Source organism: Sus scrofa, chromosome 5 (genome assembly GCF_054392235.1).
Source record: "Sus scrofa isolate SSC_HxYL_T2T_F1_AM1 chromosome 5, Sscrofa_HxYL_maternal_Yorkshire_Landrace_v2.0, whole genome shotgun sequence".
Taxonomy (NCBI): domain Eukaryota; kingdom Metazoa; phylum Chordata; class Mammalia; order Artiodactyla; family Suidae; genus Sus; species Sus scrofa.
In genome coordinates this window covers 17,390,940-17,406,981 of record NC_139387.1, presented here as the reverse complement: position 1 = coordinate 17,406,981, position 16,042 = coordinate 17,390,940, and the positions used below count along the sequence as shown (strand labels likewise).

At 50.2% G+C, this 16,042-nt stretch overlaps 1 protein-coding gene across 3 annotated transcripts; it reads right to left on the bottom strand.

The window, feature by feature from the left end:
• Positions 1–320: 320 nt before the first annotated feature.
• Positions 321–12,680, bottom strand: DNAJC22 (DnaJ heat shock protein family (Hsp40) member C22). Of its 3 annotated transcripts, none has more exons than XM_005655559.4 (4): positions 12,435–12,680; positions 10,711–11,667; positions 9,776–9,957; positions 321–622 (listed from the first exon to the last, which is right to left on the bottom strand). In XM_005655559.4, exons 2-4 carry the CDS (start codon positions 11,548–11,550, stop codon positions 589–591), a joined length of 1,056 nt encoding a protein of 351 aa, XP_005655616.2. In that variant the 5' UTR covers positions 11,551–11,667; positions 12,435–12,680; the 3' UTR covers positions 321–588. The 3 variants fall into 3 exon arrangements, with proteins under 3 accessions (XP_005655616.2, XP_003355426.2, XP_020947260.2); XM_003355378.5 differs by having other exon boundaries at positions 12,583–12,680; XM_021091601.2 differs by lacking the exon at positions 321–622 and having other exon boundaries at positions 9,356–9,957; positions 12,583–12,680.
• Positions 12,681–16,042: the final 3,362 nt, after the last annotated feature.

Genomic DNA, 16,042 nt, shown 5'->3' with positions numbered 1-16,042 from the left:
AGGGATCAAATCTGCATCTTCATGGATGCTGGTAAGGTTCATTTCTGCTGAGCCACAACACGAACTCCTAAACTGTGTACTTTAAAAGGGTAAATTTATGGTATGTGAATTATATTTCTATAAAAAATATATATGTATGAAGTCTTCATAGTAATATATATATAAAGGCTTATGATTCAGTGAGGGGGAAAAACTATAAAATTGTATCCCTGATATGATTCAATTACATACGTCTATGGATGGGAACGAGAAGGGAAGATGAATAAACTAAAAGAGTTTGATACAGGTGAAATATTTTATGGAGGGAAATGGCCCTTATATTGTTTTTGAGCAATTAAATATTTTATTTTCTTCCCAAGACAGTGTCCACAAGAGGGCAGAGAAGATGACAAACCAAACGATTTAACACAAGCCCCAGATGAACAGTTAAAAACCCAGAATCCAGTGAGAAAAGCGATCTTAACAAAGTCCAACTTCTTCACCTTACAGGGAAAAAACTGGGACCCGATGGTAAAGTGGCTCATCCTGGTCATGCCAGTGGCAGAAGGAGAATCCATCTCCTTCTCCATCCGTCTTCTCTCTACTGAACTACAGCGCTTCCTTAAACAAGGCGGTGTTTAATCTGGAAAAGGGAAGATTTGGAAGGATATGAGGTAAAAGGCAGGTTCTTCCCAAGAAAGGTTTTTTTTTTTTTTTTTTTTTTTTTTTTGGTCAGTTTTTGTTCTTTGTACCAAGAGAGGGCAGATCTAGAAAGAAATTTCAGGGAAGCAAATTTCAGTCTAATAAAAGAACAACAATTGGAGTTCCCACCGTGGCGCAGTGGCTAATGAATCTGACTAGGAACCTCGAGGTTTCGGGTTTGATCCCTGGCCTTGCACAGTGGGTTAAGGATCTGGCTTTGCCGTGAGCTGTGGTGTGGGTCACAGACGCAGCTCGGATCCCGAGTTGCTGTGGCTCTGGCGTAGGCCGGTGGCTACAGCTCCGATTCGACCCCTAGCCGGGGAACCTCCATATGCCAAGGGAAGCGGCCCTAGAAAAAGGCAAAAAGACCAAAAAAAATAAATAAATAAAATAACAATTAAGAATGTTCAGGAGTTCCCATCATGGCTCAGCACTTAACGAACCTGACTAGTATCCATGAGGATATGGGTTTGATCCCTGGCCTTGCTCAGTGGGTTAAGGGTCTGATATTGCTGTGAGATGCGGCTAGGATCCCTAGTTGCTGTGGCTGTGGTGTAGGCCAGCAGCTGCAGCTCCGATTTGACCCCTAGCCTGGAAACTACCATATGCTATGGGTGTGGCCCTAAAAAGACCAAAAAAAAAAAAAAAAAAAGAAAAGAAAAAAGAAAGAAAGAAAGCAAGCCAGTATGGTCATCTGTGAGGCAAACTATTCTCAAGATGCTGCACCAGATGCATACTTGGGGTAGGGGCCTTCTCAGTTCCCTTCTAACTCTTTAATGGGTCTGTGCTTTTTTTTTTTTTTTGCTTTTTAGGGCCACACCCTCGGCATATACAAGTTCCCAGGCAAGGCATCAAATCAGAGCTGCTGCTGGCCTACACTACACCACAGCCAATGCCAGATCCAAGCCTCGTCTGCGACCTACATGGCAGCTTACAGCAACACCAGATCTTTAACCCACTGATAAGGCTGGGGATGGAGCCTGCATCCTCATGGATACCAGCTGGGTTTGTTACCGCTGAGGCACGAGGGGAACTCCAGGTCTCTACATTTTTATTTGTAGGAGCAGAAGACTATAAAAGCATTGGATTTCATTACATCAACTCAGGTAGAGAATAAGGAAGACCATTCACTTGCTAATATCTTGGTTGCATTTTTTTTTTCCACTTTTTTTTTTTTTTTTTTTTTTTTGTCTTTTTGTCTTTTTGTTGTTGTTGTTGCTATTTCTTGGGCCGCTCCTGCGGCATATGGAGGTTCCCAGGTTAGGGGTTGAATCGGAGCTGTGGCCACCGGCCTACGCCAGAGCCACAGCAACGCGGGATCCGAGCCGCGTCTGCAACCTACACCACAGCTCACGGCAACGCCAGATCGTTAACCCACTGAGCAAGGGCAGGGACCGAACCCGCAACCTCATGGTTCCTAGTCGGATTCGTTAACCACTGCGCCACGACGGGAACTCCTTGGTTGCATTTTTTTAAAAACAATTATTTTATAGTGAATTTCTACTTTCAGCTGATTTTCACTCTATCAGGTCCTTGGGGAAGCACAGTCCCAGAAAAGTCTTAGTGATTATAATGTCACAGCTCTGGTGACAAAGCAGAATTTCCTTCTAGACATTCTAAATTCACATGATTCGCTCCGTTTCTTTTTTTCTTTTTTTCTTTTTTCTTTTTTCTTTTGGTCTTTTCTAGGGCTGTACCCATGGCATATAGAGGTCCCCAGGCTAGGGGTCTAATCTGAACTGTAGCCAGCAGCCTATGCCAGAGCCACAGCAGCATGGGATCTGAGCCGTGTCTTCGACCTACACCAACAGCTTACAAGCAACGCTGGATCCTTAACCCACTGAGCTAGGCCAGGGATCGAACACGCAACCTCATGGTTCCTAGTCAGATTCATTAACCACTGAGCCATGATGGAAACGCCTCCATTTCTTTTTTTTCAAAAACATGGCTAGGCTACAGCATTAGATACATGAATATCTAGATGTCCTCAGAGGTAGGACATCTAGAAGGTAGGAAGGTAGCTTAATCCTGAAAAACACTCGATTTCAGTACCTGCACACGGGCCAGGACAAGAGGGAAGATAAAATCCAAAGATAGTTTAATCAAATAGTCTTTCCTGCTAAGAGGTAAACATTCTCTAACTTTCTCATTTTTCACCTAGTGCTGCAGCCCACACCCGCAAACCTCTCTCCTGTGGGAATCTTAACACCAATCCACACTAAAGTGACCAGTGGGGTAAGAGTTGGATGGCAGACCACCCATGCTTCATAAACTTGAAACTCTTCTGCATAGAAGGACTGAGACTCTAGCTGTCAGGGGACAGCTTCCCTAATCGAAATGAATCTGCCAAGGATGCCAATAGAGTTCCACAAGGAGAATCTGCAGGTGAGAGGAGTTCCCGTCGTGGCACAGTGGTTAACGCATCATGGAACCACGGCAGGTTCGACCCCTGGCCATGAGCTGTGGTGCAGGTCGCAGACCTGGCTCGGATCCCATGTTGCTGTGGCTCTGGCGTAGGCTGATGGCTATAGCTCTGATTAGACCCCCAGCCTGGAAACCTCCATATGCCTCGGGAGCGGTCTTAGAAAAGGCAAAAAGAATCTGCAGGTGAAAAGGGCCACCTTACAAGCAGTTCCCCATCTCCTTCCCATGACGTTCATCTTACCTGCAGAGGTGTTCTCATTCGAAGGAATTCTGCTGTCACTACTGGCCCAGAGGAGCTCTGTCCCATTTTAAAACAGTCATCCACAAATGACCAAACCCAACCCCACTTTCCTGGTTCCCCATAAACAGCTAAGAAAGGCTGGAATCTCCTCTTTCTGTCTGTCTGTCTGTCTTTCTTGCTGCACCCACGGCATATGGAAGTTCCCAGGCTAGGGGTTGAATCAGAGCTGCAGCTTCCAGCCTATGCCACAGCCACAGCAATGTGGGATCCAAGCTGCATCTGCGACCTACACCATAGCTCACAGCAACACTGGATCCTTGACCCACTGAGCGAGGCCAGGAATTGAACCTGCATCCTCATGGATATTAGTCGGATTTGTTTCCACTGTGCCACAAAGGGAACTCCTGGCATTTTCTTAACTATAAAACAAGAGCGTCTCAGCATTCTGGTTGTGGCACAGTGCTTTAAGAATCCAATTGCAGCAGCTCTGGTCACTGCAGAGGCAAGGATCTGCTTCCTGTCCAGCACAGTGGGTTAAAAGGTCTGGCATTGCTGCAGCTGCGGCTAGGATTTAATCCCTGGCCTAGAAACTTCCTTATGCCAGGGGTGCAGCCATTAAAAAAAGAAGGGGAGAGGACCACTTGTAACCCTATCATCACAACACACAACACAATCCATCATTCTTATTCTTTCTTTTTTTTTTTTTCTTTTTTTTGTCTTTTTGCTATTTCTTGGGCCGCTCCCATGGCATATGGAGGTTCCCCGGCTAGGGGTCGAATCGGAGCTGTAGCTGCCAGCCTACGCCAGAGCCACAGCAACGCGGGATCCGAGCCGCGTCTGCGACCTACACCACAGCTCACGGCAACGCCGGAACCTTGACCCACTGAGCAAGGGCAGGGACCGAACCCACAACCTCATGGTTCCTAGTCGGATTCGTTAACCACTGCGCCGCGACGGGAACTCCATTCTTTCTAACCATTATATGAAAGCATTCATACAGGGATTTATAGGAGACCAAAAGGAATTTTTTCCCTTTTTGGCCACCCCATGGCATATGGAGTTCCCCAGCCAGGGATCAGATCCCAGCTAGAGCTGCAACCTACACTGCAGCTGTGGCAATGCCGGATCCTTAACCCAGTGCACAGGGCCAGGGATCAAACCTGCATCCCAGAGCTCCAGAGACGCTGCTGATCCCATTGCATCACAGTGAGAACGCCAAGGAATTTGTTTTTAAATACAAAATACACTAATACACTCTAGGAAAATTCAGCCTTACCTGTAGAAATTTCATTCTATACCAGTAACTCACTAGACACTCAAGCCATAGTTCCTTATATAGGCTGAAAAGAGGAAAGGGAATTCTAGCTATATTTGCTCACTCTGCATATGCTAGCTTCTTTATCGCAGCAATCTCTTAAAAGTATATGCTATTATTTAAATGTTACACCGTTGGCGTTCCTGTCGTGGCACAGCGGAAATGAATCTGACTAGGAACCATGAGGTGACAGGTTAAATCCTGGCCTTGCTCAGTGGGTTAAGGATCCAGTGTTGCCGTGAGCTGTGGTGTAGATGGCAGATGCCGCTCAGATCCCGAGTTGCTTGGCTGTGGCGTAGGCCAGTGGCTACAGATCCAATTAGATCCCTAGCCTGGGAACCTCCATATGCCTCAGGTGTGGCCCTAAAAAGCAAAAAATAAATAAAAATACAAAAATAAAGTCAAAAGACCAACCATATATTGGGCGGAAAATATCTACAGCACATGTAATAAAGGACTAAGGTTTCAATCAAGCAAAGATATCAAGAAAATAGACTCCACAGAGAAAAATAGGAACACAATTAAAAAAAAAAATACATAGATGATATGATCAGGCAGGTCACTGAACAGGAAATGCAAGTGCCCAATAAAATTTGAAAATATGCCAAACTTCACTAAGAGTCAGGGAAATGCAAATTGAAGTCATCAGAAACTATTTCCCACCGATCATCTTGCCAAAAAAAAATTTTTTTTTTTTTGCCTTTTCTAGGGCCACTCCCGCGGCATATGGAGGTTCCCAGTTTAGGGGTCTAATGGGAGCTGTAGCTGCCGGCCTACGCCAGAGCCAAGCAACATGGGATTCGAGCCACGTCTGTGACCTACACCACAGCTCACGGCATCGCCAGATCTTTAACCCACTGAGCAAGGCCAGGGATCAAACCCACAACCTCGCGGTTCCTAGTCGGATTCATTAACCACTAGCCACGATGGGAAATCCAATTTGGCCAAAATTTAAAAGAGTGGTAGCAGTCCATACCCATGACAAAGAAAAAGCTACTTGTACTGTTGGTGGAAGTGTAGATTGTTACAATCTTTTCCAAAAGTCACCTGATACAATATCAATCAAAATTTAAAGCATACACTCTCAGAGTTGCTATGGCTCTGGTGTAGGCCGGAGGCTACAGCTCCAATTCGACCCCTAGCCTGGGAACCTCCATATGCTGAGGGAGCGGCCCAAGGAATAGCAAAAAGACAAGAAAAAATAAATAAAATAAATAAATAAATAAATAAAGCATACACTCTCTTTGACCCTACATTACCACTTATTGGAATCTAGCCTCAAGAAAACAAAATATGTGCCTCGGAATAAGAATAAAGAATAGAATAAAGATATCTATTCTAGTATTGCTCATGTTGGAAAAATACAAACTGCTCACCAATAGTTCTCATTTGAATAAAATATGCCATATTTTTATAACAAAAACTCATAAGAAAATTTGGGAACTGTAAAATAATTGTCCAAATCAAGTAAAGCCTCTTTTGTCTCTTTTTTCTCACAGACTCTTTTTTTTTCTTTTTTGCCTTTTAGGGCAGCACCCACAGCATATGGAAATTCCCAGGCTAGGGTCGAATTGGAACTGCAGCTGCTGGCCTACACCACAGCCACAGCAACACAGGATCTGAGCCACATCTGCGACTTACACCACAGCTCATGGCAACGCCGGGATCACTGACCTACTGAGTGAGACCAAGGATCGAGCCGGAATCCTCATGGATACTAGACAAATTCATTTCCGCTGTACCATGATGGGAATTCCCAGGACTATTTTTCATATATTTACATTTTATAGATATAGTACTACATATCATGTTAGTAAGTTACTAATAGCCTATGAAAATGCCTCATTCAAATTCCATGTGCTACTTAGACAAATTGTGTTTTTCAAAGGAAATGTATATCAGTGTATACAATCAGAGCTATAGCTGCTGGCCTATGCTACAGCCACAGCAATGCAGGAACCGAGCCGCATCTGCCACCTACCCTACAGCCCACGGCCACGCCAGATCCTTAACCCACTGAGTGAGGCCAGGGATTGAACCCACAACCTCATGATTCCTAGTCAGATTTGTTTCCGCTATGCCACAATGGGAACTCCTGATCGGACTATTTTTTAATCAGTAGGGAGTACTAGCCAAAATAATTCTATTACTTTTAAAGAATACAGGAGTTCCCATCATGGCTCAGCAGTAATGAACCTGACTAGTATCCATGAGGACAGGGGTTCAATTGCTGGCCTCGCTCAGGGGGTTAAGATCCAGCATTGCCGTGAGCGGTGGTGTAGGTCACAGACTTGGCTAAGATCCCACATTGCTGTGGCTGTGTCGTAGGCGGGAAGCTACAACTCTTATTTGACCTCTAGCCTGGGAACTTCCAAATGCTGCAGGTGCGGCCCTAAAAAGACAAAAAAAAAGAAAAGAAAAAGAAAAATACACCATATACCACTCAGAGTTAACTTCCAGAAAAAAGAAAAGTGTGAAATATGCACATACCAAAAAAAAAAAAAAGAAAAGAAAAAAGAGCAAGAAAGCTGGAGAAAGGTACATAATATTAACCTTGCTGGTCTCCAGTCTTCCTCTGCAAACTGAGGCATCCTGGGCTGTTTCTTCCACACTTGGGAATTAAATAAGGCCCCCTTGAGATGCTCAAGCTGTTGGTTCCCTAGGGTTTTCCAAAGTCCGCATAAAAGCACATGAGATAGGAGTTCCCATCGTGGCTCAGTGGTTAACAAATCCGACTAGGAACCATGAGGTTGCGGGTTCAATTCCTGGCCTTGCGCAGTGGGTTAAAGATCCGGCGTTGCCGTGAGCTGTGGTGTAGGTTGCAGACGCTACTTGGATCCTGCGTTGTTGTAGCTCTGGCATAGGCTGGCAGCTACAGCTCCGATTCGACCCCTAGCCTGGGAACCTCCATATGCTGCAGGAGCGGCCCAAGAAATAGCAAAAAGACAAAAAAAAAAAAAAAGCACATGAGATATAAAATCATGAATTCTCCCAAGTCCCCATAAAACGTCACCTGCTCCTGCAATTTTTTTTTTCTTTCTTTTTATGGTCACACCCATGGCATATGGATATTCTCAGGTTAGGGATCGAATTGGAGCTACAGCTGCCAGCCTATGCCATAGCCATAGCAATGCAGGATCCGAGCTGTATCTGAGACCTACACCACAGCTTGCCTGGATCCTTAACCTACTGACCGAGGCCAGGGATCAAACCTGCATCCTCACAGAGACTATATCAGGTTTTAAACCCACTGAGCCACAATGAGAATTCCCCTTCTGCAATTTTCCAGTGCATTTTATTTATACCTCTTAGGACATAGTTCAAAACACTGAACAAGGAGATCCCATTCGGGGAGTTCCCGTCGTGGTGCAGTGGTTAACGAATCCAACTAAGAACCATGAGGTTGTGGATTCGGTCCCTGCCCTTGCTCAGTGGGTTAAGGATCCGGCGTTGCCCTGAGCTGTGGTGTAGGTTGCAGACGTGGCTCGGATCCCAAGTTGCTGTGGCTCTGGCGTAGGCCAGTGGCTACAGCTCCGATTAGACCCCCAGCCTGGGAACCTCCATATGCCATGGGAGCGGCCCAAGAAATGGCAAAAAGACAAAAAAAAAGGAGATCCCATTCGGGCTTATCAATAACAAATCTGACTGGTATCCATGAGCATATGCATGTTCCATCCCTGGCCCTGCCCAGTGGGTTAAGTGTTTGGCATTGTCATGAGCTGTGGTGTGGTCACAGACATGGCTCAGATCTGGCCACATTGCTGTGGCCATGGTGTAGGCCGGCAGCTGCAGCTCCAATTCAACCCCTAGCCTGGGAACTTCCATATGCAGCTCTAAAAAGTAAAAAGCAAAACAAACAAACAAAAAAACACTAAACAAAGTGAACTTTGATATCAGTGTGCCTGTGTTTCTACCCCCACCCCCCGCACAGGACGGTTAGCAACTAGGGAGCAGAGTGTGTAACTCGGAATTAAATGCCAAGTTTCAGGAGGACCTGACAAAATTCAACCAGCCCGCCCCCCTGTGTGTGGTTCGAGGGCTCTCCACATCCTCCAGGCAGAAGAGTCTGTGATGGGAGAATTACCCCTACCCTTCGGCAGCTTGTTCCTTCTTGGGAAAAGTGTAACTCCTAGAAAGTTCTCCTATAAGTGGAATTAAAATATTTTTCTGCAACTTTGAAACTTAACCCCAGTCTTACGCCTTGGTAGTCCACAGAATAGATCAAATCTTCTTGTCACAAGACACCTTGTGAAATATTAGACCCCTTATATTTTTCTTCAGTCACCTAACTCAGTGAAAAACATTATGGAGTTCCCTGGTGGCTCAGTGGGTTAAGGAGTCAGCTGCAGTAAGTTTTCTTTATCTTTTTTTTTTTTTTTTTTTGCTTTTTAGGGCAGCACCTGCAGCATATGGAGGTTCCCAGGCTAGGGGTTGAATCAGAGCTACAGCTGCCGGTTTACACCACAGCTCATAGCCATGCCACATCCTTAACCCACTGAGTGAGGCCAGGGATCCAACACACAACCTCATGGTTCCTAGTCAAATTCGTTTCCCCTGTGCCACAATGGGAACTCTTGTAGTGAGGTTTCCATCTCTGGCCTGGGAAATTCCACATGCCCCAGGCGCAGCCAAAAAAAAAAAAAAAAATTGTTGCATAAATGTCCTTCATCATTCACCAATGTACTGGGGTGAAATAAGGTGGTATAGTCTCTAAGAGATATTTTATTGGTTTTATAATACATCTTTCACTTCACTATCTGGTTGTTTTGTTTGGCTGCACCTGCAGCACAAGGAAGTTTCCTAGTCAGGGATTGAAGCCATGCCACAGCAAGCGACCAGAGCCATTGCAGTGACACCAGGTCCTTAATTCAGTGAGCCACATGAAAACTTCCTCACCATCTGGCTTTTAAGAAAAATTGGTCAGGAATATAGTAGCCGAGAATTCAGAAATTTAAAACATAAATACATTCTTCCACCACAAAAGCTTTCTCACCCCTTAAGGTTTTCTCACCTCCATGGCAAGTAGCAGTTTCTTTAATACCATTGGGATGCCCCACGTGGGCAAAGCCAGGCTGAGACAAGCTACCCAGTTTTGCCAGGACATTTCTTCTCACCTCCAGGACCCCCTGGGCTTCCTGGGCTGACTCAGGACTTCATAGGCAGCCTGGATCTCCAGGAAGTGCCGCTGAGCTTCCTCCGGCTGGTGCCGATTGTGGTCAGGGTGCCAGATCTTCACCAGCTCCCGGTATCTGTGATGTATTTCTTCATTTGTTGCCCCCTCGGCAAGACCCAAAACCTTAGGGAACCAGAAGCTAACAAGTCAGAACCTCATAGGTTGTCAGGGCTCCTGGGCCTCTCCCTGCTTCCTTCCCAAATCAGGCTGGAATTGGCTTCCACTTGCTGGTGGGAAAGGCACAGAGCCTCAGATTGGAATTTCAGCTTTTTTTTTTTTTTTTTTTTTTTTTTTTTTTTTTTTTTTTGGTCTTTTGTGTTTTTTTAGGGCCACACCAGCAGCATATGGAGGTTCCCAGGCTAGGGGTCAAATCAGAACTACAGCTGCTGGCCTACACCACAGCCACAGCAATACAGGATTCGAGCCATGTCTGCAACCTACACCACAGTTCACGGCAACGCCAGATCCTCAACCCACTGAGTGAGGCCAGGGAATCGAACCCGCAACATCATGGTTCCTAGTCAGATTCGTTTCCCCTGAGCCATGACAGGAACTCTGAAATCTTCGTAGCACTAGAAATATCCCATGCCTTTGTCTGAGTGGTAGTTACACAGGCATATACATAAAATGAGTGTACTTTATGTCATACCTCAATAAAAAGTAAATAATACAAATGTATCTTTTCCCACTCCCTTTCAGAGCCTCTGCACCTTCATCCATGGCACACAGAAGCCCAAAGAAGCCAGGACACCCTTCTGGGCCCTGAGCCAGCAGATGTGAAAAGAGTACTTCCATATAAGGGGCCCCAGCTCCAATGAGGCTTAGCTGAACTCCCGGAGCCATCCCAGACAGGAATGAGAGGGGAGAAAAGCTTACCTGGTATGCCAGCTGACGCTTCTCATCCTGAAAACTCTGAACAAACTCATATAGCTTCTCCCACTCCTGGAAGTAGCCGCTGCTGAAGCCATAATCTCCCACCAGCAGACTCCAGACTCGGTAAGGCAGAAGGAGGACAGACTCCATCAGGTGGCCAAGGAGGGGGAAGAAACTGAACCAACTCAAGAAGGAACCAAGGGTCTCTGCCACATAGCTGAGGGTGGTGGCTGTGTTGCAGAGGGCGCTGTATGCTAGCGGGCCTGTGAAAGCCAGATAAGCCAAGCCCAGGCGGTAGAGCCGCACACTGAGCGTCTCTGACCCAGTTGAAGTTTTGTAGCGGCGATGCTTCTGGGCTGTGATGCTGGCAGCCAAGCTGATGGGCAGGATGGCTATGGGGCGGCCATAGAAGATAGGGGAAATAAGAAAGGCCACCCCTAGGGTGTGCTTAAAGTCTGAGGTCTGGTTGCCAACAGCAGCTACCAGCAAGACTCCTAAGCCAACTGCCAGTGGGAGGCCCACAATATAGAAGCTGGCCATGAAGGAAAGGCTAATGAGAGCCACAAGGCCAAAATAGATGCCCACTATCATCTGAGCTGCAAAGCGAATGGGGCTCAGAGGGGGTGTCCCCCTTCCTGAGCTCTGCCTCTGCCCCTGGGCTCTGTTGGCCTGCGCTACAAAGCTTGGGAGCTTCCAGAATTCCCAGAGCCAGCCTAGCCCACCCCCTCCCAGGGTAAGCATCCAGAGCAGTGCATGGCTGTCCCGCCCCAGGTACAGGTGGTGGAGCCCAGCAGGGCCCCCTACAGCCCAAAGGGCATAGGTCATCAGGAGCCCCTTGGCCATCCTTTAGGAAAAAGTTCTCAGAACAAGTCCAGTGGCACCTGCCATTGCTTGGAATGCAGAAATCCGGGATCCACTGTGAGAATCATGGCAGTCATGGCCCCAAAGTTATCCTTGGACCTTAAGTCATGGAAAAAAGCGGTCATAAGATTATATCCAGGTCCCAACAGAGTAACCATTTTTCCTTCCAATACTAATCTTCCTGAATGTCCCTGAAATTGTGGTTCTCCCATACCCTCCGTCTAGAACCTCATCTCTGCTTTTCACAACCACAGTGACTCCAAATTTAAGGGGGAGGAATGTTTTAAATGCTTTCAGCTGAGTAACCAAGAACTCAGCACATGGACAAAAAAAGCAGAAGTTTAACTTTCAGACCTCCCCTCAGACCACTGACCTCCTGGAAAGACACATGGGTTGGGGGGCGGAGTGAATAGGAGTGAATACAATGTCCTTCGAAAGTTCCTACACATTTTATTTTTAGGGCCACACCTCAGCATATGCAAGTTCCCAGGCTAGGGGTCAAATCAGAGCTACAGCTGCCATGGAACCTCCATATGCCACAGGTGCGGCCCTAAAAAGACCAAAAAAAAAAAAGGGCTACAGCTGCCAACCTACACCACAGACCGATCCTTTAACCCACTGATCTTCAGTTCCTACACATTTTTAAAGTCCCCTGCTACACACCCTTCACCGCAGGCTTCTCCACTCTTGAGAGGGCTGCCTTCAGTTGGCAGAGGTTTTAGCCCCTCTCCAGTCTCCCATCTCTCCAGAAGAGGAAATCTTCCCACAAGCCAAAGTTGCAAGAGGTTCTGAATTCCCTCCAGCTCTGGAAAACTACATTTTGACCCTGGCACCCTACAATTCGTCCACCTCCTTCCAGAACAGACCTGAGTCTCTCGGAAGCCGCAGCGACAAGACGAACCCCCAGAATATCAAACCAGATGCCAAAGTGTGCCTGCCAGTGTCTCTCCTCTACACAGAATGGGGGCACGCCCACGAGCCACCACCTGCTGGTCCCAGGGTGAGCAGCCATACCTGGGTGCCTCCGCTCCCGGACCCCAGTAGATCGGTCATTCCCTTTGACCCCAGAGTCAAAATGGCCCCTCTCTCTCCGCTCCGATTCCATCCAAATGGACTTTGTCTTTCTGTGTTTGCCGTGTCACGGAAGTCGGGCCGTCCTGGCCAGGCCCCTCCCCAAGGCCCTCCCGGCCCGGGTAGGGATCACCTTTCAAGGTAGGGCTCCTCTAAGGTTTTCCGCTGCGTATTCAGCCTCCCCAAGCTCAACCTGGCTTGCACAGCGCCCACTCCAGGCCGAGTGCACCTGCACCGCGACACCACAACCACCAGGTGGCGCTGCCGCTTGCGCGCTGACCGTGACGGGCGGGTCTCCAGGCTCACCTTGGCCCAACTGCCCCAGCAAGGAAGCCCCGGTTGGGCCATTATAAACGCACAGACCAGCGCTTGATCGCTCTCATTCACTCCCACCAATGGGTCTGTGACTCCTCCCTCACCTCAGGCTACACTCCCTTCTCCCTACTCCATCGCCCCGGTGCCTTGGATGGCTCCACTTCCAATTCCTCTAAGGCTGTCTGTAGAGACGACTGTCCGGTGGAATTAGCCTCCCTGCCCTGCCTCGGGGGCGCTACATTTAGATCTGAACCTGAGACCCGAGGAGCCTCCCCATCCCTCAGGAACACCAAATCCGCTGTATTTCCCTGACTTTGGCGAAAGGGAGTTCCGGGAGAAAAAGGGGTGGGAATGACGGTCTCCCCACAAGAACAGCCTGCGTCCTCCTGCCTCGATGCTGAGATGGAAGGGGGACGCAAGTGCCTTCATTTCAGTGTCGTGGTCTCCAGTCCTGCTAGGTGACCTTGGCCAAGTCTTGCCATTTGTTGGGCCTGTTTCCTCCTCTGGGAAACGCGGGGATCTCCCAGGTCCCCCAGATTTGACCTGGGGGTAGAGTGGGTTTGGAAGGCCTCCCTGCAGTCGACAGTTTCTGTTCCCTCCACATTCCCAGCCCCCTCAGTCTTTATCCCGGCCTGGGGAGGGAATGCGGCTTCGCATATTGCCCCCTAGGGCTCACTGAGGGGCCAGGGCTGTGAGGGACCCCGGAACGACGCCGGAGCCGCCAGCTGGGGGGCGGGGGCCGAAGGGGGCGTTGAATAATGAATGAGACTTAATTGGGCCGCCAGTGCGCGGCGGCGCGCTAAGCTCGGCAAACAGCTCGCGCGGCAGCAGCCGCCGCTGGACAAACAAACTAGCTCTGGGCGCAGGGAGAGGGGTTGGAGAGGCAGCGGCGGCAGGGGGAGGGAAGAGGGCAGGCCGCCTGGGCCCCGGGGCTGCCGCGAGCCACTAGCAGCCGGGAGGGAGGAACCCCTGGGTGCTGGGCTGCTCCGGCCTCCCAGCGAGTGGGGGCCGGGAAGGGGGCTAAGGGCTCGATCTCAGGAAGCCTGGACACGGGTGGTAGAGAAGCGCGTTGTGAGGTGCGAGCCAGGGCCCCAAGGGCGATTGAGCACGAGAAAAAGATGGAGAAACAAGTGGGGGGCGGAGGAGAGAGGGAGAAGTGAGAGAGGAAAAGGCGCCCCGGGGAGGGGGCTGCGGCGGGGCAGGGGCGGGAGAAGAGCCGTTACCGAGAGGAAAGGGAAGAGCGATGGAGGAACAAGAGAAGGGAGGCGCGAAGAGCCGGGAGAAGAAGAATTGGAGAAGAGTCAAGGAGAGGGATGGGAGATGACCGGAATGTGAACGCGAGGGCGGCGGGGCGAGCGGGAGGCGCCCCTGCCTGCGCCTCGCCCCGCCGCGCTCCCGCCCTAGCGCTCTCTCCAGCCGCCCGCACTCACTTTGTCACAATTACGGGGCCGTCACTCGGCCCGGATTGTTTTCCCCAAATTGTTGTTCTATAAACTGGCGCCGGGTGGGGAGTGGGGGATCTGACAAGCTGAAGCGGGAGGGGAGGGTCTGAGCTGCCGTGGGGGTCGTGGTCGAGTATTATTACCCGCTAGCGGACCGGGGGCGGGCAGGTGAATCCAGAGACCCACGGGAGAATTCTGGTTGCTGCCCCAGCCTCGTTGCTGATAGCGCTTTTAACCTTCCTGGCCGTTCTCAGCCTCGGCTGCCTCGATTTCCCCAAGAGAGAACTAAGAGGCTTGGAGGGCAGGAGCGGCTGTAAAAGGAGCCAGAACTTGCCTTCTCACTCGATTCTCTTTTGTTCTCTGCTACCCTGGTCGCACAGAGAGGGGTCTATCCAGCTCAGCCTCCCCAGATTGCCCCCCCGGGGGCCTCCTCACCCCCGCTGGATGGCCCCCAACTCCCACCCCCGACAGGTCTGGGCCGCCCCCTGCCTCGCCCGCGCCTCGGTCAGGGGCTGCTCGCCGCTCGGTGCCCACGCCACCTTGCTGTCCCTCAATTCCGCAAACATCTGTTGCGCGCCCACTGTGAGCCAGATCCGCGCCAGCCTCCCCCCCCACCCCCATCTCTTCCCCCGCCACCCTCCCCTTCCCGGCCGGCCCGGCCTGTCGGCTTCGTGACAGCCGCCGCCGCCGAAGCCCAGGCCCCGCGGGAGCGGCCGGAGAGGAGCCGCCGCATGGCTGGCTCCGACACCGGCCTCCCCGGCGGCTCCAGGGGCAACGGAGGGTGGAGGCCGCTGAAGCGAGACAGGAGTCGGGCCGCAGAGTTAGCAGAGCTGGGCGGGGGAGGGGGAGCCCATGGGCGGGCTTCTCTCCGGGTCTCTAAGGCCTGTCTGTCTCCTCATTCCTTCGCCCTTGGGTTGGGCCCGGGCGGGGACCCCGCCTGGCTGCGCGCGCCGGGGAAGCAGTTGGCTCCTGCGCCCCCTCCCCCAGTCCGGGTGATTTACACGCCGGCTCCGCGCAGCGGCCGCTTCCCAATCAGGAATATCGACCCCGGGCGGGGCCCCCGGGCCGCATCGATCCCTGTAAGGCTCGGGATTTAAAAATGTCAAATTTGCCTTTTCCAGGCGGGTGGAGGGGGTGGAGGGGGCGGAGGGGGCGGGGGCTTGGAGGAGGACTGCTTGGGGGTGGGGGGGGCGGACAGTGGGGCATCGACCAGGTGCCTGTGCCCTGAATGAGAAGCGACCTGGCCGTGGCCGGATCCTGACATTACCTGGCCATCCTTAGGTCGCAGTCGCCTCTGGATGGGGACGGGAAGGAAGCCTTTCTCCCTCTCCCCATCCCAATGGGCCTCACTGTTGCACCAAGGTATTCCCAGAGGGAGAAGCCCCAGAGGAACAAAGAGACCCCTAATTGTAGGCAGACAAATTTGGAAGAGATTCCTAAATGTGGAGACCTACAGACAGAAGGAGGGGTGTGGCGACAAAACTATAGCGGTTCCAAGAGATACTCTATGTTTAAAGAAGCGCAAGGCAAAGGGAAAGTGGCTCAAAGACACATTGAACAAAATAGGGGACCAGAGACCCAGAATCATCTCTACTCTCTGCCCTGTAGACTCAGGAGATTCAGGACTGGGAAGGTCAACCTTTTGG